The 27,027-nt window shown below is 42.6% G+C and overlaps 1 protein-coding gene across 2 annotated transcripts in view; it reads left to right on the top strand.

Annotated features, from left to right (window-relative positions):
• The window catches only part of LOC311241722 (zinc finger protein aebp2-like), a 38,406-nt gene that overhangs the window by 7,444 nt on the left and 3,935 nt on the right, over nucleotides 1-27,027 (top strand). The window contains exons 2-7 of one of the 2 annotated variants that reach the window (XM_084330605.1): nucleotides 14,126-14,375; nucleotides 14,718-14,825; nucleotides 19,252-19,438; nucleotides 19,909-20,033; nucleotides 21,361-21,428; nucleotides 24,021-24,134. In XM_084330605.1, the coding sequence (XP_084186731.1) occupies nucleotides 14,126-14,375; nucleotides 14,718-14,825; nucleotides 19,252-19,438; nucleotides 19,909-20,033; nucleotides 21,361-21,428; nucleotides 24,021-24,134 (852 nt within the window). Of the gene's footprint in view, nucleotides 1-14,125; nucleotides 14,376-14,717; nucleotides 14,826-19,251; nucleotides 19,439-19,890; nucleotides 20,034-21,360; nucleotides 21,429-24,020; nucleotides 24,135-27,027 lie in introns of both variants that reach the window. The other variant, XM_084330604.1, reaches the window with a different exon arrangement.

Genomic DNA, 27,027 nt, shown 5'->3' with positions numbered 1-27,027 from the left:
TCTTAGCACCAATCGGCAAGCAGCGCTATTCTTTTTTTACTTCCTGAATGCCCTCCTTGATTTTAACGAGAGCTCAGCTCAACGACAACAACAACAGCTCACCGCAGCCGACGAGTGATTACTAGCGCACCGCAGCATGACAACGAGGCATAATGATTTTACTGCAACAAATGTTATAATAAAAGCCTTTCCATACATCTGTCTGATTGAAAACTTTATTAACAGACCGCAGAATGGGCACGCACAACTCGGCACGGACTGAGATATGAACAGTAACGCTTGCTATCTATGTCGTCATCGGACGTTGCTATGTTTGGGTAAATACGCTGATGTGTAACTATATAACGTGTAACTATATAATGTTGATGCCACAAAACGAATGCCTTTGTTAATCATAAGTACTAACTAACTTTGATGCAGTAGTGTGTGTGTGGGAGCGGCGTTGTTCAAAAGTTTGAACGGGGTGGACAGGGGAGGAAACTAACTTTTTGGCTTACCAGCCAACTGGCGAGTATCTGATTTTTTTTACCAGACAAACTGATTTTTTACCAGCCAAAAAAAATCGCTAATTGTGATAATTACTTCTTTGTATGTCTTCGTCTAAATTGATTTTCAATCATAGTAATAATCACACCGTGTCTCTACTCTTTAAAATATTTATTAGCATAAAACATTAATAACAGTCTCTACTCTTCACAATATTAGCATAACACATATTAACATGAAAGAGGGATCTATTCTGGACTGGGTTGGGCTGAACTGGGCAGTGAAAGATGCTGGGTTGGACTGGGTTGGGCAGTGAAAGAAAAAAACCGAAGTATGTTGTGAAGTGTATAGATAGATAGATGTGAAATGTATAGATGTAGCAGTACTGTCTATCTGTATGTCGTGTACTGTATGTCATATGTTATGATGAATTGAAAATGGGGGACCCTGATGTAAACAAGACGAAAGTCTTTCTCTGGTCTGCATCCCCTTAACAATTGTGTGTATTGAGCCGTACTGTATTGTACCCATTCTGCAATCTGTTAATAAAGTTTTCAATCAGTCAATCAAGTTAACTTTGAACCTCGGTTGTCAAGCCACGTCAATGTTGTGTATGCATCCGAGTGTTCACTGTGCCTTTAAGACGGCACGGTGGCCTTACGACAGTGCTGTGAAGTTCCGTCAAGTGTTGTGGTAACGTCAGTTGGGTTGGTCTGCTGTTGTGCACTGGTTGAGCTAGCCCCTTTCGTGACTGCGATGTGCAAGCCAGGGGCTTTTGAGCATGAAATAAAATGTCTAACCTTACGTCGTAGTCCGGTGCGCAATAGACTAACATACACCTCTGTGATTTAAATGTGTCCTTGCCTTGGACTCGAGAGTTGTACTAGGGTTGGATGCAGTTCCCCGTTGCTCAGTCTGTCTGTTTTCCATCTTCTGTGTTTAACGTTATCTGTTTGCGAGTGCTTCCTTGACTGATGGCCAGTACCACGGGACTTTTATTCAACATTATATATTTCCGCGGGTTGGCCAGTACTGCAGGAACTTTTATTAAACATTATATATGTCCGCGGGTTGGCCAGTACTGCAGGAACTTTTATTAAACATTATATATGTCCGCGGGTTGGCCAGTACTGCGGGAACTTTTATTAAACATTATATGTCCGCGGGTTGGCCAGTACTGCGGGAACTTTTATTAAACATTATATGTCCGCGGGTCTTGTGCAGTGCTCTCGTGGCACTGTCAACTCGCCAGACTGGCGAGTGGTCTTCATGAATCACTCGCCAAACGTAAAAAATACTCGCATTTGGCGAGTAAAGTGGCCTAATTTCCTCCCCTGGGGGTGGACCAGATTGACGCGACACAATCCTCTTGGGCAAAACATCACGATATCCACGATATGTTAAAAAAGTGTATCGTTAATGAACTGTACCCGATATTTATATAATATCGTCATATCGCCCAGCCCTATGTGGTAGTGAAATGGTTAATCGTCTGTATTGTCGCAGTGAAAGTAACCATTTGGTGGTGTGGTAGTGAAAGGGTTCAATCGGAAGCGCTGTCTAGCAGGTGTAATGATGATTAGACAAAACGGCCCACTGGAGTTGTAAAGATGAGCGCATCTTCGTCATTTGTCACGTCCCCCTATTGGTTAATTGGGAACTACGTTCTCAGAAAAGGTGCGTTACCTCCATATGATGACTAGACAATCCTTCAATGAGTTATCGCCAATTTTGTGCTAAGCTACAGCACTTTGTCAGGTTCATTGGATACAGTTGAATATACCGTTTATCGGACTGCACTCGTTTGCATACCATTCGTGTCTGTCGGTCCCCTAATACAGGGGTTCCCAAACTATTCAGGCCAGGGCCCAGAAAATAAGGCGTCAGAGAGCCGCGGCCCAATGCACATCGTCTGGCTTTTTTTTTTTTTTTTTTTTTTGCCAGGCGACTGATTTTTTAAGCCAAATATCACTTCAATCCTATTAAGTTAGTTCAAGTTAGTTATTCATTTATATGTGCTATTTATGAGAGGGCTAACTTGTTGCAAAATAATAATGATAATAATAATAATAGCCTCATTAAAATACTATTGTTGCTTCGGTTGTTTTCAGCGTTTTATGTGCATAATCTGTTATTTAGTTTGAAATGTTCGTTGAAATAAGTCGATTTTTCGTTTTTGTTTATTTATTAAGTTAATATAAAACCATATAGTCACATTTTAGAATACAATAGAATATAATTTTAGAATACAACTAGAAACACTGTCCTGGCCTGCTTCTAAGTTCAGTGGCCTGACAAAAAAAATTATAAAAAAAAAAAAAAAAAAATTTAATTCTTTTTAAATCATCTCGCGGCCCACCCGTGGCTGCTCGCGGCCCACCTTTGGGTCGCGACCCCGACTTTGGGAACCACTGCCCTAATACAAATTCTTTGTGTTTGAATATCTGAGTTAAGACGACACTGACCTGCCATGTTTAGGGTCAGTACATCTACTGAGCTCAGAACATGTGTACAGAGAGCTGGACGAGCAGTAGGGCTGGGTTCCAAAAATCTATATCCTGATTCTGAATCGATCTTCATTTGAATTAGCGATTATCGATTCATAAAATACCAAGATGGATCTAAAAGAAAAAATAACGCTAACGTTACAAAATGACCCAGTCAACTATTCACTTTTAGTTTAATACATGATGAGGCATTGTCTAACCGAACGGTATCTAGCCGGCTAGCTACCGATAGCTCCTGATATCAACAAATGCTCCAGCAATAGTCTAGTAGAGACGTGTATGATACCTGTTAGCTCTCGTTAGCGCAAGTTAGTTCACTGTTCAAAGCGAAATGTCCCATTGAACTAAAATATACAAAATATTAACGTTATATATCCGGCTAGCAGTAGCTACAGATAGCTCCTGATATCAATGTCTTATAACACTGATTCGACGCGTATTCGAGCTGAGAGCATGTTGAATGTGATATGACCAAAGCACAGTAACGTTATAGCAATAGGGTCCATCTGCAGCGCAGGAGAATCCTTGCCGTAGCTCGAGACTACTCGAGTATAGGGTCCAGGTGCAGCTCCGGAGAATCCTGGCAGTAGCTGGAGGCTACTCGAGTACACAGACAGTGGAGCTTGTTGCGTGGTGGCGATGTCTCGCAGATAATACAAGTACAAGTCTAATTATATAATATATATATTTTATTAAAAAAAATATATATATATATATATAAAATAATTTTAAATTTTTTTTAACAATGCAACATACTTTATAGCATTTAATCGGAAATCGAATCGATTGGGGTACCTTGTGAATCAGAATCTAATTTAATCTGAATCGAATGGATTCGGGACCTTGTGAATCAGAATCGAATCGTTTTGGGAAATCAGTGGCGATACCCAGCCCTAATGAGCAGACATTAGGGATGCCCCGATCGATCGGCCACTGATCGTTATCGGCCGATAATCAGTATAAATATGCGATCGGTGAATTCCGATAATGAGTCATATTCGCCGATCGCGGAAATCGATCAAGCGGAGATCTCACTCGCTGTCTGTCTCAGACACACAGGACCTGCAAACTGCCGCTCCTCCTCCTCCCTTGCCCCGCCCGCACCCGTGTAAAGTTTGTAAACACAGAGGACTGAGAGGAGGCTCCTCTGCTTGAGTCTATAGTGCATTCGACCATGAGCTAACGTTAGCTACCATTGAACTAAATAGTTCACTGAGGCGTTGTCTTAACGTTATATAGCCGGCTAGCAGTAGCTACAGATAGCTCCTGATATCAATGTCTTATAACATTGATTCGATGTGTATTCGAGCTGAGGGCTTTCTGAATGTGATTTATACCAATACTAGGGTCCAGCTGCAGCGCCGGAGAATCCTGGCCGTAGCTGGAGGCTACTCGAGTACACAGACAGTGGAGCTGTTTGCAGATAGCGAGCATTTTGACTTGTTGCGTGGTGGCAGATAATACAAGTACAAGTCTAATTATATAATATATATATTTTATTAAAAAAAAATTATATAAAATGATTTAAAAACGATCGGTATCGGCCGATATGGCTCACGACGATCAGTGATCGGTATCGGTGGCAAAAAACGTGACTGGGGCATCCCTAGCAGACATGGCCACCAACTCGGCGACCAAGCGCAGGAAAGCTGAGAGTCAGAACACACTGCCTAGCACTTTGGGTGAAATGAACCCTGAAATGAATTGGATGCACATCTTGATCGGCAGACGATGTGGGCTTATTTAATCACATCATATGAAGTAGCCTAGCGTTTACTGTAGCGTCAACATTATACCCGGCACCCTATTTGCCCAAATGTTAACCAGGCATTATAGCCACCTCTGCAGTCTGTCTCAGTCTCTGCTCCTCTGTTGCACTGCCTGCTGGCGCATAGATGTGTTTCTGCTTCATACTCCAGCCCTCCCCCTCTCTCTCTCTCTTTCGCACTCTCTCTCATCTGCTCCCTCCCCTCTGTCCTGTTGCTTTGTCAGAGAGAGAGAGAGAGAGAGAGCGAGCGAGAGAGAGGAGGAGGAAGGGTGGGTGGGATGGAGGGAGAAATACACAGACTTCTGTCCTGTTGCTTTGTCTGGGCGAGAGAGAGAAGTAAAGTGTGTGTGGAGAGAGAGAGAAGTAAAGTGTGTGTGGAGAGAGAGAGAGAAGTAAAGTGTTTGTGTGGAGAGAGAGAGAAGTAAAGTGTGTGTGGAGAGAGAGAGAGAAGTAAAGTGTGTGTGTGTGTAGAGAGAGAGAGAGAGAGAATCCTGCTGTTGGGGCAGCAGCTGCAGCAGCTCCTCAATGTAACTTTTGTTCCCCCTCTGGCACAGAGCAGAGGAGCAGCTGTAGGCTTACACTGTCAGCAATGGCATGTGTGTGTGGGAGAGAGAGATATAGAGAGGGGAGGGGGGGGGGAGCGGAGGGTTCGTGTGTGTGGCAGAGAGAGGGAGAGAGAGAGAGAAGGGTATGAGTGTGTGTGGTAGAGAGAGAGAGAAGGGTCTGAGTGTGTGTGTGGGGGAGAGAGAGAGAGAGAGAAGGGTCTGAGTGTGTGTGTGGGGGAGAGAGAGAGAGAGAAGGGTCTGAGTGTGTGTGGGGGAGAGAGAGAGAGAGAAGGGTCTGAGTGTGTGTGTGGGGGAGAGAGAGAGAGAGAAGGGTCTGAGTGTGTGTGTGGGGGAGAGAGAGAGAGAGAAGGGTCTGAGTGTGTGTGGGGGAGAGAGAGAGAGAGAAGGGTCTGAGTGTGTGTGGGGGAGAGAGAGAGAGAGAAGGGTCTGAGTGTGTGTGTGGGGGAGAGAGAGAGAGAGAAGGGTCTGAGTGTGTGTGGGGGAGAGAGAGAGAGAGAAGGGTCTGAGTGTGTGTGGGGGAGAGAGAGAGAAGGGTATGAGTGTGTGTGTGGGAGAGAGAGAGAAGGGTTTGAGTGTGTGGGGGAGAGAGAGAGGAGGGTCTGTGTGTGGGAGAGAGGGGGAGGGAGTGAGAGATAAAGGGGGGGTGTGTGTGTGTGTGGGAGAGAGAGGATGGTCTGAGTGTGTGGGGAAGAGAGAGGGAGGAGAGAGAGAGGGTCTGAGTGTGGGGTGTGTGTGTGGGAGAGAGAGGGAGGAGAGAGAGAGGAGGGTCTGAGTGTGTGGGGGGGTGTGTGTGGGAGAGAGGGAGGAGACAGAGAGGGTCTGAGTTAGGGCTGGGCGATATGGAAAAAAATCATATCGCGATAACGATATGATAATTATATTTTATTTCTCGATATCGATAATTATCGAATTGTTATAAGTATAAAAAAATATATATATATATATATATTTTTTTTTTAACAACAGATGTATGTTTATTTTGCAGCAATTCTTTGTCATTGCCGCCATCTTTAGTGTTACAGCCCCTCACACTCCAGTTCTCAGGCTGCAGCTGGTTTAAAAGCTAAAGTAAACCGGCTTCTCTGCTGGCTGTGGCTCCAGAGGAGTTGAACAGTTCTGGCTCTGCTAGTTTATTTTCGATCTTTTGGCGCTTTTTTGGTGCACTGTGACTCGTGACTGGAGTCTAGCTCTGCTAGCACACATAGCCTACTGTGTACAGACGGTTTCAAAATGTATTTTAAATTAGAAAGCAAACAAAATAAATGGACAAGAGAAAAAGAAATCTGAATTTGGTAAGTATTGTCATTTGGACAAGCAAAGCCATTACTTTAAGTTGCAGGCAAGAAAGACAAGTCTGTCCACTGTCTCTGGTTTTAAAACTGCCCTGTTGCAGAAAAAAAAAAAAGTAAAAAAAAAAAAAAAAAAAAAAAACGATTTTTCAATTTTTTTTAATTTCGATATTCGATATCGATTATTAAAATATATCGCGATATTTATCGTTATCGTTATATCGCCCAGCCCTAGTCTGAGTGTGTGGGTGTGTGTGTGGGAGAGGGAGAGAGAGGGTCTGAGTGTGTGTGAGAGGTATCTCTTAAGGCCCTTTCTCACTCAACATTCGGGGTCGAATCAGCGTCGGATCGCGCCAGAAAAGGGTGTGTCATTCATTCATTCTACCGAGAACGCCGTCCCCCGGGATGCTGATTCGCTCCAAACCTGGACCGCTGAAATAGGTGGTCTCGGGTGCGCGCCAGTGGGAGCGGGGGGCGTGGTGTGCGAGCTTCTACCAAAACATGGGAGAGGCTTCTGTATCAACTTGCTGATTGGGCAGATAAAAACATACACCAACAACTGGACAATAATTACCCACAAAAACGATATTTATGGGCAATTTGCGAGTTCAGACTTCAACCAAACAAGCATGTGGAGCCTAGTGGATGAAAACAAGGAACCACGTTACAAGCACAACACTTCCCTGGCTCGCATTTTTTTTTGCCATTGCTATGTCTATACATTGGTTTCTTGTTCTAATGCATTTATTTCTATTAGACCATGTGCCTAATCAGTTGGCCGTGATCGACCGGTAGATCAATGACATGCAATATGATTGCTGCGAGCGATGGGCTAATGTTAGCTGCTGAACAGGCTAATTTAACTAGCGTTAGCTTAGCATTAACCCTGGAAGACGCTCAAAGCGGAATCCACGACACCAGTTCCATCAACTGAAATGCAATATAATTGCCGCGAGCGATGGGCTAATGTTAGCTGCTGAACAGGCTAAGCTAACTAGCTTTAGCGTAAGCTAACTGGCGTTAGCTTAGCGTTAACCCTGGAAAACGCTCAAGCGGACTGCACGACACCAGTTCCATTTGTGAGAAAACGGGGGTGGGTTATATTGACAAGGCTTGACAACAGAGGTTCAAATATAACTTCATATTTATTGGTTATTTGTTTCTTTTATATCAGCATCCAGTCTCCACCGCCGTGTTAACACTCTTCGTGTTTACATTCGAGCGTGACATCATCGCCTACGGCAAGCTTACACGCTCAAAACGCAAACCGTAAACAAAACCCAGAGCGCACCAAGACTGAGTGTGTACGCAAACTAGAGGGGGGAGAGGGAGGGGGGAAGTTCGCACCCAAGGACGGAACGAGGATAAATAAACCGGGGATAAAATCGGGGGCCAGCTTGGTTGACTTGGTTGAGCGTTTAACATCAACAGCACACAGAGCGTCACTAGAGCAAGACTAGTGTGCCTATTCTGTGACCCAAAACATGTCCCTGCTGTTTTATTCCGCAACGGGTCCAATGCATCTAACCTGCTTTGCAATCCTCGCCACTCCATTATGCCCGTGTCACGTTAAAGATCGAAGATAACGTTACGTTAGCGTAAGCTAACAAGCTAACCCAGAGCCGAGCAAGACTAGTGTGCCTATTCTGTGACCCAAAACATGTCCCTGCTGTTTTATTCCGCAACGGGTCCAATGCATCTAACCTGCTTTGCAATCCTCGCTACTCCATTATGCCCACGTTGCGTTAAAGATCGAAGATAACGTTACGTTAGCGTAAGCTAACAAGCTAACCCAGAGCAATAGGCAGAGAGAAGTGGGGACTGGGAAGGAGTGGCATTCTCGGGATAGCCCCACTAACAGGATCTGGCCGGCTTTTCCAGCCAAAAATACAGCTCTGTGACTGAATAGGATATTAATATAGAGAAAAAATAGAAACTAACCAAAAACAGTGAACAGGAGGTCTATTTGTATTAAAAACAATAGATTGTTTTTCATTTAAATGTCTGGAAGAGCTCAAAAATAAAAATGTCAAATGATATTTCCATTGCCTTTTTTTTTGTTGATTTATATGTTACTGATTGTGTTAAATGGGCATATAATATCGTCTCATATCGATCGCAGGCACCTGAATCGAATCGTATCGTGGCAGACTGTGTATCGGATAATATTGTATCGTTGTCCAAAGAATCTATATCGTATCGTATCGTGATGAAACTGGTGTTTCCCACCCCTAGTGCATAGCGCGACTAACGTGCATAACATCGATTCATTTCCTGATAGTGTAAGACGGTGACCCCTCCTCATTGTGACTTGTTGACTGTGTTCGTGCGTGACTTTCAAATGATTGTAAACACAACATAGTACTGTGATATTCTGATATATATCACATTCTGATATGTATTTTTTGTGTAAAATAAACAAAGAAAAGAAAGAAATATGATACATTTTAAAAAGCGCAGGTTCGAACCCATTAATTAAGATTTGAGTGCCAACGTAACGAACGAAGGTCCGAACCTTCAAACGTTTGGGCTCAGCCCTAATGGTGATTAGGTCTGATCAGACGGTTGACCTTTTAATTCAGTCAAGTTAAACCGGTATTCATTTAGTGATGGCAGAGCATTCATTCTCAATTACTTCATTCAAGATACACAAACCTTTTTAGAGACCTTTACAGAAAATCCACTTCCTGATTAGATTAAATGAAATGCAAGTGACTCCTCCTACCCTCCTAAGACCATATGGAGAAGTTCGTCTGGTGAGGCGGTTGAACTCCTAGACTCTGGCCGTAACAGACGTTTATCCCCTATTTCACCAACATTAATTTCTGGGCAATGCTGCTCCTTCTGTTATTATATTATAAAATGTCTCCGTGCTGTAAGTAACGCACGTCCAGTAAGAGTGCGGTAGAAGAGTTATGTAATCTGCTAAGAAATGAAAAGGTACCTACCCGGTAATATATACAAGAGCTTTTTTCCCAAACTATCTGTCCTGCTATGAGCAACCTAGAGAGTAGAGACAGCCTCTCCCCTGAGGGGGAGAGAGAGAGAGACGCTCATTAAATACACAGCATTATGGGATGCTGCGGTCTTTTCAAGGTTGCATTTTTTTCCTGCAACATCCTTGGAATTGGGTCCTTAGTTTACAACAACACAGCATCTGGGAGAACGTCGGCAGATGGAAGGCTTCACTCCCATTGCGTCACAGCATCACATTGTTGTCGTTCACTCCTCTACTAGTGGAGGTTCAAGTTTCTTTATTAGTTGTCGTCATAGTAAACAATACAGAATACTTTTCCATGAAATGCTTTTTTCTGTATGAGCTCCTGGGAGTGTGCTAGGGCTTATCAAAATAAATGGTTTGGTTCCGGTTGCCGACCGACCCTGCCGATTTAGGTGCGACCCAATTTATTTTATGAGTAAACAAAAAAAAATAATAATAATAATTTTCAATTAAGTTTCATAAAAATCTTAGTCAAACCTTTAGTTTTATGGATATGAAACATGCTGGCAGAGTACATGCATCCATGTTGTCGTGAACATTTTAATTAAATAAAGACAAAAAGCAAGGATTACGAGGGTGCAGCCCTATGAGAAACAGTGGCATAGTTGAGATGCATTCTTGCTGAGATTGAGCACAAAAGTGTTATGCCTGTGAGCCGCCACTAGGGGCAGAGTGGCTAACTGTGAGCGAGAGGGTGACTTGACGTTGCCACTACTCACGGAGCTGCTTTACATCTTAACATCTTGTTTCTGTGTTGCATCATGGGATGCCGGCTGATTGTTTGTTCCCCCCACCTACCTCCGGTCAATGGTCTCTAACTACACACCCTCAAGTAGGGCTGGGCGATATATCGAGTATACTCGATGTATCGTGGCTTGTTCTACGTGAGATGTAGTAAATGACTATCGTGAACATCGAGTATTAGCCGTCAGTTAGCCGCCGTGGCTAAAAACAAACGATCAACACGGACGACTTGTTTTAGTGCAGCGTTTTTCCTCTCATTTCATTATATACACAGACCAGCACGGACCTTCAATGACGAGCAATTGTCATTTCATTAGACATACCAGCTCAGACCTTCAATGACATGCAATTGAATTGAATTGACCAACTGGCTAACGTTAGCCGTTTAGCTAACGCTAAACTATCTAACTAACATGACTCCCCAATACCAGTTCCATTAGTGAGGAAATGGGGGAGGGGGGGTTATATTGACGAGGCTTGATAGCAGAGGTCCAAAGATAACTTCACTTTTATTGGCAATTCGTTTCTTTATATCGCTCCCAGGTTCCAACTGTGTTGGCAAAATGCAATCCTGGTGTGGTTAGCTACGGCACATTAGAACGCTCAAACACGCTCTCTCTCTCTTCTTCTTCTTGTATATTTCCGGCGGACTACGCGTCTAGGCGTGTTGCCGCCCTCCACAGGACAGTGGGAGCACTATAGATTTCCAGCCCTCCCTATATTCTGTTATACAGCGGTGAGCGTATAACGGTGAGCAGGAACCTCTCTCTCTCTCTACGTTCAATGATTTAAAGTGGCCACACGTTACAATATAAATACTAACTGGATAGTTGATGATAAACATTTAATTTCATTATCTGATGAAATATTATAAAATCATTACCGGTAAGTCTGCTATAAGCCATTATCCCTTTGTGTGTGATTATTATTGTCTCACAGTAGTGTATAAAGTGTGTGTTTTTAGCTAAAGTGGATAGAAAACACAGTACTGTGCAAAAGTCTTAGGTACCAAATAGTTTTTATATAAATGGTCTTACAGTATATTATTTCATTTTTAATAAAAAAAATTATAAGTTGGTGTGTCAGTCAGTATTAGTGTTTTTTGAAACTTTAAATTAAATAATTTTTTTAAAGCATATTCATGGTTTAATGCAAACATATTTTGCAGGGACTATTATAATCATCATATTGGCATGACTGTATGCATCAAAGGGTTAAATCAAGCATTTTTAAGTGCTTTAGAGGAAATGTCAAAATATCGCGATATAGATCGTGTATCGTGATATAGCAAAAGAATAGGGATGCCCCGATCACGTTTTTTGCCACCGATACCGATCACCGATCGTCGTGAGCCATATCGGCCGATACCGATCCGATACCGATAGTTTTTGATTAAAAAGAAATTAAAAATTATTTTATATAACGTTTTTTTTTTTTTTTTTTTATATAAAATATATATATTATATAATTAGACTTGTACTTGTATTATCTGCGAGACATCGCCACCACGCAACAAGTCAAAATGCTCGCTATCTGCAAACCGCTCCACTGTCTGTGTGTACTCTAGTAGCTCCTCCTGATATCAACAAATGCTCCAGCAAGTCTTGTAGTGCATGTTGATACCTCCGTTAGCTCGCGTTAGCTGACGTTAATTCACTGTTCAAAACTAAATGTCCGATTGAACTAAATAGTTGTCTTAACGTCATCTAGCCGGCTAGCAGTAGCTACAGATAGCTCCTGATATCAATGTCTTATAACATTGATTGAATGCGTATTCGAGCTGAGGGCTTGCTGAATGTGAAATGACCAAAGCACTTAACGTTACCAATGGGGTCCCGCTGCAGCGCCGGAGAATCCTTTTGCTCGCTATCTGCAAACAGCTCCACTGTACACACAGACAGTGGAGCTGTTTGCAGATAGCGAGCAAAAGGATTCTCCGAGTGAGATATCCACTTGATCAGTTTCCGCGATCGGCGAATATGACTAATTATCGGAATTCCCCGATCGCATATTTATACTGATTATCGGCCGATAACGATCGGTGGCCGATCGATCGGGGCATCCCTACAAAAGAATATCGCGATATCCTTTAGAGGCCGTATCGCCCAGCCCTACCCTCAAGACCCCTACGCTCTGCATCTTCTGGCCGTCTCTAGGGATGCCCCCCGACCCCGGTTTTAAACGGGAACCGGTACTATATTAGAAAATACCGGAGTATTTATAAGCTCTGACGTCCTCGGTACTGCTATCGATACTCTAGAGAAATTATTATTATTATTATTATTATTATTATTATTATTATTATTTAAAAGTTGCGAACGATCCTCTCTCTGTCTCTGCACGAGAAGCGAGCCGCAGCCAGCGAGTCAATTATTACACACACTCCTCGCGAGTCGCTCGCTAGTGCTACACATAGACATACGGGTACTACATACGGGTACTCCTTAATGAAAGTTCTGTCCCCGACGCCCCGTGCTATAGCGCGCTGCACACAGACAGCAGCTCTGCATGCACTGAGTCGTGATCATGGCGGATAGAGCGAAGCGTTCTAAAGTATGGATATACTTTACAAGGGTCAATGCCGACAATGCACGTTGCCACAAGTGCAACAAAACATTTGCCAGTAAGGGTGGCAATACGAGCAAATCAATTTATCAAAACATCTGTTGGCAAAACATGATATTAGTGTGCAGAAATGCGCGTATTCGACTGCCTTGCGCGCAGTGTTCCATCTGCATACTGCAGCCGTAACCCAAGATACGGAGTTGCCTAGGCTAATAACGAATTATTACAAATAGGCTAATAAACAAAACAATTGTTTAGCTACAAATACTACAATCTAAACTTTTTATAGATCGTCAAGCTGAGGCGTCAGCCACTATGTCCCAGCCCAGTGAGCCCAGGGCCACCACACATCCTCCCTCTACCTCCCTCCACCACCCAAAGTCCTTTCTCCCTAGCAGCTAGAGGAAGGATGACAGAGGATAGGGTGAACGAGTGTCACAGTTCTGTTAGCCTTTTGCATTTGTTGTTTATTATAAAAAGTCTATAATTCAGAGTCAGACACATTTAAAACATTGTTGCTGCTGTTGCTGAAGAAATTATATTAATTTATTATATTTATTTATAAAGTTATATAAAAGAACATTGCTGCTGCTGTTGCTGAAGAAATTATATTTATTTATAATACTGATTTATAAAGTTGTATTTATAAATAATAAAGAAATGTTGATTCTGTTCTTAATTAATTGTCTTTTTTTCTTGCAAAAAAATAACCAAAAAGAACCGATAAGAGTATCGATAAAGTACCGAACCGTTAAGCAGTATCGATAAGAGTAGTAGTATCGATAAAATCCTAACGATACCCATCCCTAGCCGTCTCAGACCCACTCCTATCCGAGCTCCAGGAGGGTCATCAAGGAGAAGCCGCATTTTCTCAGTCCTTGCCCCACAATGGTGGAATGAACTACCCACCCCAGTTAGGACAGCCGAAACCCGTCCAATCTTTCGCCGTCGACTAAAGACGCACTTCTTCAACCATTATCTGAAATTAAAAATAATATACAAATCTAACCCTAACTAACCTTACTGTCATGCACTTGTCCTAATAAACTAACCTACACTGTAGCATTCAACACCTTGATGAACATTGTTACTCAGCTGATAGAGTTGTGCCCTTCCTGATGACTTGTCGTACAGAACTTGTAAGTCGCTTTGGATAAAAGCGTCTAAATGACTAAATGTAAATGTCTCTCTCTGCCCAGTATCAGCAGCACCCTGATGGACATGGAGAGCACGGCGTCCAGCGGCCGCTCCACCCCCGCCATGATGAACGGCCACGGCGGTGTCGGGGGCGGCGGGGCGGCGGGTGCCTCGGCGGCGGCGGGGGCGGCCGGGAGCAAGGCCCTGAGCTACAACACCTGCTGCTGGGACCACTGTCAGACACTGTTCCCGTCCAGCCCGGACCTGGCGGAGCACATCCGGTCCACGCACGTCGACGGGCAGAGAGGAGGGGTGAGCGAGGCGGCTGCACGTCTGTCTGTCTGTCTGTCTGTCTGTCTGTCTGTCGGCCAGGGGGGTCACGGTTAACCCGTTCACTGCCACACCACAGAACGTTAACCCTTTCACTGTGACACATACACAGAAGGTTAATCATTTCATTGCCACACAACAGCAGGTTAACCCTGTCACTGCCACACTACATAAGGTTAACCCTTTCACTGCGACAATACACAGAAGGTTACCCGTCGGTAGTGTGATAGTAAAGGGTTAACATTCTGTAATGTGGCAGTGAAAGGCTTAACACCTGCTCATGTTGGTTTGTGTTTTAACCGTGTGTGTGTGTTTGTTCCTCAGGTGTTTGTGTGTCTCTGGAAGGGCTGTAAAGTGTACAACACACCGTCTACCAGTCAGAGTTGGCTTCAGAGACACATGTTGTCCCACAGTGGAGACAAACCCTTCAAGGTGAGAGAGAGAGAGAGCGCTTGACGTGGTTTGTATAAAAAGATGTACGTTAAGAATTTGCACTTGCGAGAGCTTCCTGTTAAAAAGGACACTGTTACCGTTAGGGATGCACAGATTTTCAGTCCCTATACCGATACCTGGCGTTGGGTATATCGGCCGATACCGAGTACCGATCCGATGCCCATACCATTATCTGAAATAAAATGAAAAAAACTCTAACCCTAACTAACCTTACTGTCATGCACTTGTCCTAATAAACTAACCTACACTGTAGCATTCAACACTTTGATGAACATTGTTACTCAGCTGATAGAGTTGTGCCCTTCCTGATGACTTGTCGTACAGAACTTGTAAGTCGCTTTGGATAAAAGAGTCTAAATGACTAAATGTAAATACCCATTGTTCAATTAATAAACTGTATGCCTCACTGTGTGAAGAGACTGGGATCATTCTTTTGTGCAAGGCAACATCAGGCTTGACTTAAAAACATTACTTTCCTAACTTAGTGAAACTAAATGTAACAAATGAACACATAGATATAAATGTACTGAGTTGTTGTTTCTTATTTTATTTATTATTATATTATATAGAAAATGTAAAAATAAGTTATTTTTTTAACCGATGCCCGATCCAGCTATTTTAGTGATATCGGGCCGATATCCAATATCAATATTGGATTGGTGCATCCCTAGTTACCGTGCAACTGTTTCATGCAACTTGGGTGCGACGTGATGTGCGTGATGTCTGCAGCACCCCGTGCAACCTGTCTGCACTGCAGGTTAGCTGGGTCAAGATGAAACGCCATGGAACTTTCTCACAGCTAGTTGGACGCAACGACCAAAATGACAGAAACTTCTGTCGCATTAATTTCTAATGTGTCCTAGCAACCAATCTCCTCCCATCAGTACTAGCTAGCTCTACTGCCTCTTTGTGTGTGTGTCGTTTTCACATACAATGGGGGAAATAAGTAGGGATGCACCAAATGGGAAATTCTTGACCGAAACCGATACCGAAAATAGGAAACAGTTGGCCGAAAACCGAATGCCGAAAATGATTAATATAAATATAGATTTTTTTTCTTTTTTTTTAAGCTACCTGATTATGGCAAAAGACATGATTATGGCAAAACTTAACTTAAATAATATTAATAATGACTATTATGGGCCCATAAAACATTTATTCAGCACTTTTGAATGCATACATTAATTACAGACTGACTGCTGAAAGATTGTACAATTTAAACATTTTCTCTTTGCATACAACAAAATGTGTGTCAAGTGCATTTTCTTTTCTCTGTAGGATAACTACAACAAAGTGCATTCAGAACAAAGCCAAGGTGCTTTAAAACTGCATATAGCAGACTTAATGATGTTACTGTAGTGGCTACTGTCATAATTCATGGAATTATGGAAGGACTGTTGTATTTACTACATCTCCCGTGACTCTTAGCGGGGGATGACGTAGCTTACGAGTGAAAGAGGACCGGAAGCGTTGCTAGCTAGCTTAACGCTCACGTTAGTTTAAAAGGTTTTAACCGCGACGGCCATATAGTAATGGCGAGGATATAAAGCATGTTAAAGATGCATTTATTGGATGTGTTGCTCGCAGAGTTTACATAGAAACAGCGCGACTCCCAAGAGGAGTTGGTTATCACAGGCTGCAGAACGCAGGAAGAGCTGCCAAGCTGCTCACGTTATACGTTGCACAAAGTCTGTAGCCACGTTTTGATTACGTCATCACAACAACACTTTAGGTTACGAACGTTACGTAACCCTGTTCTTTGACATTCTGTGATATATTTTCGGTGCTAAAACCCTTTCGGCCGAAAATGCCTTTTTAACCATTTTCTGCCAATAATTTTCGGTGACCGAATATTCGGTGCATCCCTAGAAATAAGTATTGAACACATCAGCATTTTTTTTTTTTTTTTATCCTCGCTTTCTCTGATTTTTCTCTGTTTTCTCCCCGTCACAATTTTAGTCGTTGTGCCAGTTCCCCCCCCTCCCCTACCTGTTTTGTTGTGCGCATGTTCTCCTACTGGTCGGTACAAGGGAACCCTGAAGTCATCCGCACGCTTCCTCCGACACGCGCTGCGACAGCCAGTGACTCTTTTTTCACCTGGCAGCGAGGACTCATTGGTGAAGTGTAACGCGTGGGAGGTCACGCTGCCTTCAATAAAAAAAAAATTATCAATTTTTTTTATTACCTTTTTTAGTACCTTTTTTCAACTGCAAAGTACAACTTTGTTAATATGTTTTATCTAATAAAGGTTCAGTCTGTTCATCTCACTCAATCATTTTTATTGCAGAACATGGTATTTTCTCAAGCAGACAGATGTTGCATGTACCTGACCAACTGAACTGTTTGTATTACAGTCCTATTCCAACTTAACTGAATGCACATGTGTGTGTGTGTGTGTGGACTACTGTACTATTACAGGTATTGAAATGAACAATGCAACTTCCTTATAAAAAAAAAATAATATGAATAATTAAATATCGATACTTGGCGTCCCTGTATTGCAATACTACTACGTATCGATTTTTTCCCCCACCCCTACTTTCTGTATGATGTAACTATAATCACCCGCAGTATTCAGGTGTGATTTTGGCCCATTCCTCTACACGGATTGTCTTTCAATCTTGAAGACTGCGGGGGGGGGGGGGTGGCTCTTGTGAATCTGGGTCTTCAGATGCTTCCACAAATGTTCCACTGGGTTTAAGTCGGGTGATTGACTGGGCCATTCCAACAAGTTGATTTTCTTTCTCTGAAACCAACTGCGAGTTTCCTTTGCTGTTTGCTTTGGATCGTTGTCCTTCTGGAAGGTCCGCCCACGTCTCATCCTCAGCATCCTGGTGGATGGAAGCAGCTTCCTCTCAATAATCTCTCTGTACATGGCTCCATTCATTGTTCCTTCAATGATATGAAGTCTGCCAGTACCAGGAGAGGAGAAGCAGCCCCACACCATGATACTTCCACCTCAAAACTTCACTGTTGGTATAGTGTTATTCGGGTAATGTGCAGTGCCATTTCTCCTCCAAACATGGGTGTGTTGTGTGACAGCCAGAAAGTAACATTTTGGTCTCGTCTGACATGCTACCAGTAGTTCACTGGCTTGTCCAAATGTTGTTTGGCAAACTTTAAACAAGCTTCAACATGTCTTTTCTTCAGTAGTGGAGTCTTGTGGGCTGAGCGTGCACAGAGGCCATGGCTGTGGAGTGCATTGCCTATGGTCCTTTCTGTCACAGTTGTACCTGCTGGCTGCTGCCTCCAAGTCTTTCTGGAGCTCTTTCCTAGTGGTCCTTGGCTCTCTGGCTACTCTTCTAAGTATCCTTCTGACTCCCTGATCAGAAATTTTGCAAGGAGCACCTGTGCGTGGCCGGTTGATGATGGAGTGATGTTGCTTCCACTTATGGATAATGCCCCTAATGGTGCTTACTGGAAGATTCAGAAGTTGTGAAATACGTCTTTAGCCAATTTTATTGTCATGATTTGCAATAATCTGTTTGTGAAAGTCTTGAGAGCTCTTTGCTTTTACCCATCATTTGATGTTTCTTGTGTGGCACCTTGGTAACAATTTTTTTTTTTTTATAGCCCATCAATATATTCTAACCCAGTTGACATTATTAGCACAGATGGGATGTAGAGTTGCCTCATTAGTTTTGGTTTTCAGCTAGTTTCTTGCCTTTTTCCTTGCTGTGGTGTACTGCTTTTTCTTAGTGTGTCTAATATTTTTTTCCTGTTTCATTCCACTTTATTACACATAACTTTATTTACATATGGATTTTAATGTTTAGATTTCTTGTCTGGATTTCTTGAGTTAATACCAAAGTCTGGTGCAAATTTTGCATGAATACGCTCATTGGAAATACATTTACTGAACAAAATGTTGTTGTGTTCAATACTTATTTCCCCCACTGTATACTTTAATCACACTGTTGAATCCACACAAAATTGCTACCTATTGTAATGTATATATAGACACAAAACTGCTACCTATTGCACTGTATAGACATAACATTGCTACCTACTGTACTGTATATAGACAGGACATAGGAGCCATACTGTATGTGGAAACCAGTGGTGAGGTCTGTTGACCTGCAGGAGGCCCGGGGTCGTCTACTCTTACACACGCTTTTGCTTTGTTCACGCTATCTGTGGCACCACAAGGCCTGCACATGATCTTTCACTGTGACCTACACACACACACACACACACACACACACACACACGTGCATACATGCACGTTTTTGCTCTTCCTTTGAAAACCACATCTTCCTGTCGATTGCCCCCAAACTGTGTCGGTTGTGAGAATTGACATGCAATGATTTTGTACAATACTCCCTTGAGGCATTTCTGTGTCCAGACTCGCGTTGCTATAATAATAATAATAATAATACGCCTTCTCTGACCTCTCCTCCCGCAGTGCGTGGTGGGGGGCTGCAATGCCACGTTCGCCTCCCAGGGGGGGCTGGCGCGCCACGTGCCCACTCACTTCAGCTCACAGAGCTCTTCCAAGATGGCCGGCCAGGGCAAAGTGAAGGAGGAGTCTCCGTCTAAAGCCGGACTCAACAAGCGGCGGAAACTGAAAAACAAACGCAGGCGGTCCCTCCGTATGTAGACATCACTCACAGATACACACACACATGCACACATGCTCACACACACACACACACACACACACACAGCTATGCAAAGGTCCTCACATAGTAAGCGTCATACACATACAGGGCTTGCTTTTCTATCATCACACACACACGCACGCACACACACACACACACCTACATATCAAAAGTCCTGATGTTTTAACACCGTATATGCAGGCAAACGCACATTAACCCTTTCACTGCCGCACTACCAAACGGTTAACCCTTTCACTGCGACAATCACTGTAACCGTCGGTAGTGTGATAGTAAAGGGTTAACCTTCTGTAGTGTGGCAGTGAAAGGGTTAACATTTGAGTAACACCAGCCTCTCTCCCCCATTAGCGAGGGTCCCATGTCTGCACCGCTGTGACCCTCCTTGACCTTTAGTTTAACACCCCTCCTCTCCTCTCTCACTCCAGTCCTTTCTGTCCCTCCAGCACGTCCCCACGACTTCTTCGACGCTCAGACCATGGACGCCATCCGCCACCGCGCCATCTGCCTCAACCTGGCCACGCACATCGAGAGCCTGGGGAACGGACACAGTGTGGTCTTCCACAGCACGGTAGGCAGGCACACGTGCGCACCAGGTGTGGGAATCACCAGAGGCCTCACGATACGACATTATCATGATACTTACGTCACGATACGATAGTTTTGCGATTCAACATATATTGTGATATGCTGAGTATTGTGATATTAATATTGCGATTTATTACCTTTTTTCAACTGCAAAGTAAAACTTTGTCGATGTGTTTTATCTAATACAATAAAGTTGTCAGTCTGTTCATCTCACTTCAATAATTTTTATTGCAGCAAATGGGATTTTCTCAAGCAGACAAATGTCAACACTGTAATCTGTGTTACTGAACTGTTTGTATTAGTCATATTCCAACTTAACTGAATGCACACGTGTGTGTGGACTACTGTACTATTACAGGTATTGAAATGAACAATGCAACTTCCTTATACAAATTATTTTTATTTTTATATAATAAAATATCGATACTTGGCGTCCTTGTATCGATACAGTATCGCCACGCAAAGTATCGCGATACTATACTGTATCGATATTTTTCCCCACCACTAATGCGCACGCACACACACACGTGTGCATGGTGCATACACACACAGAATTACATGAAACCAGGGGCAGGGTTTAGAGTATTTTTTATTTTTATTTTTTTTTCTCACAACTGTCTAGAAACTGTCCTAAACTACAGTTTGTCCTGAACTGAAGGCCCAAGCGTAAAGTACCTATAGTAAAACTATAGTATTCCTCTGTTGTTGTTTTGTTTTTCTCACATGCCAATTACTGTGGACATACTATGATACTATAGTGAATCACTGTAGAAATGTAGCATGCATTTTTATGGTAAAACCACAGGAATACTATAGTGATTCACTGTACATTCCTATAATATTCCACTACGGAAATACTATAGCGATTCACCATACAGTACATTCCTATAATATTCCACTACGGAAATACTATGGTGAGTCACTATAGTATTTCTGTGGTAGATTTATACTGTGTGAAAAAAACACAGGAAAAATCACAGTATTTCTGTGGTAAATCTCTATAGTGTCACGTGTGTACGAAAAGAAACCCAGGAATACTAGACCAAATAGAGTCTTTCCCGGGGGTTATGTACCTTTATCTAATCACATGGTTTCATCCAGAATGTTCCTATGAGTACTCTAGTAGTTACCATGGAAACAAGTAAAAGATTACGATTTATAAAACAAATCTTCTCAAAGGTTAAATTAAAAGATTTACCATTTACTGTATATTAAATAATATATACCTCTGTCAAGGATTATGAACCTACACAATACGGTTTGGCTGTAATACTTTTGATCTTCAAATATATCTCTGTCTCTGTCTCTAGGTCATAGCGAGAAGGAAGGAGGACTCCGGTAAGGTGAAGGTCTTGTTACATTGGACACCAGAGGACATGTGAGTAATTTCTCTCTCTCCTCCCATCCTCTCTCCTTTTCCCCCAGACCAGGGTCAGATAGTATTAGCAAATAATTATTTCTGTTTGTTTTAACCTGTTTGGAGTACCAGACGGGTGGGTTTGCTACATAGGACAATGCAACGAACGCACAATTTGTGACTGCTTTACATTAACCCTTTCACTACCACATTACAGGAGGTTAAATAATAATAATAATAATAATAATACATTCGATTTACAGTGCACTCTATATTTGGAAACCAAATATCAGAGTGCTACAGAGTAAAAACAGACTTTAAAAACATAGGCAATTAAAAAAACAAGACAGAAGCATAAAAAAGGGATAAAACACACAAGGCATGTATAAAAAGGTTAAAACTAAGGGAAGGCTTTCGTGAAGAGGTATGTTTTAAGTCCTCTTTTAAAGGAAGCAGTGGTCTGTGGTGCTCTGAGGTAGTCAGGGAGGGCATTCCATAGGCGAGGAGCAGCCGAGCAGAAGGCCCGGTCGCCCATGGTGCGGAGCTCGGTCCTTAACCCTTTACTATCGCACTACAGACGGTGTGTGGTGTGGCAGTGAAAGGGTTAACCTTCTGCATTGTCGCAGTGAAAGGGTTAACCGTTTGGTAGTGCGGAAGTGAACAACGGCTATTATAAAAAAAATAATAATAACATTATTATTTAAGGATTAGAAGGGGAAAAAAGGCTACAATGTACTCATTCTTTTGCATTCATCAATAATGTGTCTCGGAGTCTCTCTCGAGGTCGTCACAGCAGGCCCACAGCTCAGTGAGGAACAGGATTACAGCACAATAGAAATGTAAAGAGACATATTCAAAAATTCAACGGCCCATTCATTGTCTATGGAGTGTCTCCAGATCTTAACGTCCAGGTTGCATTAATGGAGGGTTCTCAAGTAGAGCGTGGAGTGTGTGAACTTCCCCGCAGCAACAGGAAATACAGGAAATGCATTACGTGAACTCTCCAAATAGGTGGCATTCCTTTCAGTGCCCTCATTGAGCATTTTGACCATAATCTCCAAACACACATTCCAAAAACGGTTTTTCACACATTCATTTATAGTTTGGTGGTTGTTATTGAGACTAAATGAGTTTGAATATGCCCACCAGTGATGTCATCAGGGACGTTGAATCCTCGCGTTGTGTTAATTACAGCTCCATGGATGGAATGATGTAGATGAAAAAGTAGCAATATCTTGTCTCATAGGGACTGTTACCTTATCGTTTCATTGAGCTGTAATTAACACAACGCAAGGATTCAACTTCTCCAATGGCGTCACTGGTGGCCCATATTTAAACTCATTTACTCTCTATAGGGAGGTGTAGATAGATAGATAGATGGATACTTTATTAATCCCCTTGGGGAAATTCAGGGTATCTCGCAGCTCACATAGTATACAGACATTGACCGTTCCCATACAGTTATTACACGTTATGTCTGCATCATGAATTAAAAATAAGTACATGATAAAATTCAATTGAGTCATACCCATCAATATTAAATATGAGCGTGATTAGATAAAAGCAGGTGTATAAAAACAGTGTATAAAAACAGGTGTAAAAACAGATGTAAAAAACAGGTGTAAAAACAGGTGTGTGGGTCAGAGGTCAGGTCCCCCGCACTATAATACGCTGTTGTACAGTCTGATGGCTGTGGGGACAAAGGACCTCCTGTGCCGCTCAGTCCGTGAGTGCAGGGAGATGAGCCGTCCGCTGCGACTGCTGCTCTGCCCCACCAGGGTGTGGTGGAGAGGGTGGTTGGTATTGCCCATGATGGCCAGCAGCTTGCTCTGAGTGCGGCTCTCCACCACGGTCCCCAGTGGGTCCAGTCTCCTCCCTACCACTGAGCCAGCCTTCTTGACCAGCTTATCCAGCCGTCTGGTATCCCTGGCCGTGGTATTACCACCCCAACAGACAGCGGCGTAGAGGAGCACACTTGACACCACTGCCTGATAGAACATAAACAACATTTCCCCACACACATTAAAAGACCTGAGCCTCCTAAGGAAGAACAGCCTGCTCTGTCCTTTCTTGTAAAGCGCTTCCGCGTTAGCAGCCCAGGCCAGGTGTAGTGGTCACGTCATTGCTGTTTCCGGCCGGTCCACCACCTTGAAAATACAATGTATTTCCCCATTGCCCATTTCTAAATCGTCTCGTTTAAAACAAATGAAGCATGAACATTTGCATGGTGTACCTTTCTGTGCATATTCATCCACAATCTATAGCTCAACATGAAAATATTTGCAATTAATCGTAAAAAAAGTTTTATTATTTATTTATTTTAAAAATGGAAAGCTTTTCAATGTTCATGAGTCCAAAGTGATGTCAAACTAAATGAATGTGTGCAAAACTGTTTAGAGTTTTCGGGATTATGTGCAAAATAAATCTGCATTGTTTATTTATTTTTATTGGTGAAGTGCCCCTTTAACATTCAAAATGGTACAAACTGTAGCTCAGTGTATGTTAGCCAACTATTGACAATGTCCCCGCTCTCCCTTTCTCTCTCTCCCTCTCTCCCTCCCTCCCTCCCTCCCTCCCTCCCTCCCTCCCTCCCTCCCTCCCTCCCTCCCTCAGTCTACCTGATGTATGGGTGAATGAGAGTGACAGGCCTCAGCAGAAGACTAAGGTGGTGCATCTGTCCAAGCTGCCCACAGACACCACTGTGCTGCTGGACCCCAACATTTACAGGTTGGTGCTGTTTTTTTTTTTACCACACGTTCTGTTATGATTAGGGATGTGCATGACTGACAAATCATTTTCGAATAGTCTACTGTTCTTAACACATTGAGTGCCACGCCCCTTCCGGGAAGTGACTACTTCCGTGCCGCCCATTAACCCCATGTAAACGTAATTGTAGTTTGTAGAACTAAACCTATATTTTATAGTATCGCTTGCCTATGGGTCTAATAACGCCCTCGAGTCTCATTGAGCTGCTTCTGGTCAATGTGCAAAAAACGGATTCTTTTTTCATCCGTACATTTCCGTTTGATACCGTTTTGAATATGAACATAGTCCGGCCGCTTCTGAGCAATTCCAGGGAAAATACACAAACAGCGTTTTTGTGTAATTCAATAAACACGTTGTAATTTTTCGCCTGATTATCGGATCTTCCTGAAATCAACGCTAGATCATCACTATTATCCTTTGTGGTGCACGCATGCAATGTGGTTTAGACCATCTGCATCCCAACGGCAGAACAGCCAGACACAAACACATATAGCTTCAATCGCAGTAGAAATAAATATCAGATCAACGCAAGCTTTCATATATAGTGTCCTTACCTGGTCTCTGAAGTAATGAAAAAAATAATCCAATAATCTCATTGCTATTCCAGTTATCCACAGCGATCGTGCCTCCGACGTTATTGGGCATTGCTCTTCAACGGGCGGGCGGGGTCAGTTGTCCAAGCCATCCCTATAAGCGTGTGTTTTGCCGGAGTGTTTAGGACCCGCCCCCACGCCGCAGCTCGGTATAGAAAATAAACGAACCCTGGTCTAACCGGGTGCATTACTGGCCGAAGGCGTTAGAGGGCGGTATAATACCGTCTGCCAGCTTAGACACACTCGGAACAGTATGCACAAGGTGCCCCGCTGAATTATGAATGGATATAGATAATAAAAGAAATACCGTGACAGAAACGTAGATCTACGTTTCCGGCACTCAACGATCGGACGACAGAACCGTAGATCTACGTGAACGGCACTGAAAGTGTTAAGACCGAATATTCAAATATTATAATTTTTTTTATATATATATATAAAAAAATATATATTGTTTTCTGTTTCAGTTAAAATGTTCAGTTTCAGTTAAATTATTTTTAATAGAATGGATCATTAAAAGCAAAGGGTATTGCACATAAAATAGGCACTTCAGAATCTGAAGTTCAGATAATCCTTCAGAACATTGATCGGCTCAGCTGACCGACAATAAATCAAAATGACACCATTCACCATCGTAGCCTATAATAACAGCATTGCATTGGCCTATAAACCGGTTTTAATAAACAAACAGAAACGGTAGCATGTGCATCTTTTAAATCAATTAGGCTATGAAAATATTAGGCTGCCTCTAAATATAAAAATGAATTAAATAAGAATGGTTTGCTTCACTTAAAAAACGTTTTAAGTAATTATATTATATTATATATATATATATATATAATATATTTATATAAATAAATAAAAAATTCGACTGATGTGAAAATTAGGGGTGCACGATATTGATTTTTTTACCCCGATACCGATAACTTTCTGCTCCTCAAGGCCGATACCGATAACCGATATTTATTGTATTATAATTTTTTCTTTTATGTTTATTCCTGTAGTTTTGACCTAACAAGATTTATCATGACATGAGCGTTACTACTATGAACAAAACAAAGCCAATACAACAGTTTTGACTGATAGAGTGACCATATTTATTTTTCCAAATAAATATAATTTGAATCAGAAAATTCACAATCCGTCAATAACTTATAATACATCCAACCTAACAAGTCACCTGCAACATCACCACCGCTACGATGGTGTGTTAAACGCCTACGACGACGCGCGAGCAGCTAAAGCTGCTGTGAATCCAAAGCCAGCTGCAAAGGAACCCGCGTCGCTTGTACCTATTGACGAGGTGTTTTGCTAAATTAAAGAAGTTTGACAGAAATGACCCAAGGGCTCAAGCCGCTAGCTTTTAAGCAGTGCTTGGTGGTGCAAAACCAAGGGTTGCATCACAGTCATGAAAGGGGCTAGATTCACAGCAGCTTTAGCTGCTCGCGCCGCGCGTCGTCGTAGGCTTTTAACACACCATCGTAGCGGTGGTGATGTTGCAGGTGACTTGTTAGGTTGGATGTATTATAAGTTGTTGCCCTTTTCCCTCCTCGTGGAACTTCTGCATTGCATTTGTTACAAATAGCAAGCAAACTTTTTTCCTCTGAAACTATTCCCATACTACTGACGCCATCTTTGTTTACATCCGCGCTGCTTCGAAACTTACATGGCTACGTCACAGCCAAGAAAGGGAGCGCTGGATTTGTGTAAAACGCCCTTTTCCTAACGCTATCAGTCTTACCACAGTACTGGCAAAACGGGAGGAGCCTACAGTAAAAACAAACGCCCTTCATCCCAATTCACCCACACCACATTTTTTTTTACCAAAAAATATATTATATTATCGGAGCTATCAATAACGTTATCGGGTTTATCGGGATGACGTCATAATTGCTGATATCGGCCCGATAATTATCGTGCATCCCTAGTGAAAATCTAACTCATCCCTAGTTATGATGTCCGCTTGCCTGACCCGTGGGTTTAAGAATCGGCTAGTAACGTTAAGTCGGATAGCGATGGGCGAACAGCGATGGATAAAGAAAAGGGTATTTTGAACGGCAAGTTCAGCTACAAAGCCCTGCTGGATGGGTCTGTCCACACTACCAAAGTTATTTACCTAGTCTATCTAGTCTTATCTGGTAACGTCATGTGTGTATCCTTTCCTTGGCACTGCCTGTGACTAGGGATGCACCGATCCGACTTCTTCAGTACCGATACCTGGGTTTGGGTATCGGCCGATACCGATCCGATACCCATTGTCC

Source organism: Notolepis coatsorum (assembly GCF_963971535.1).
Source record: "Notolepis coatsorum genome assembly, chromosome: 15".
Taxonomy (NCBI): domain Eukaryota; kingdom Metazoa; phylum Chordata; class Actinopteri; order Aulopiformes; family Paralepididae; genus Notolepis; species Notolepis coatsorum.
Note: the sequence above shows the minus strand (reverse complement) of the source record. Positions and strands in the feature narration are given on the sequence as shown.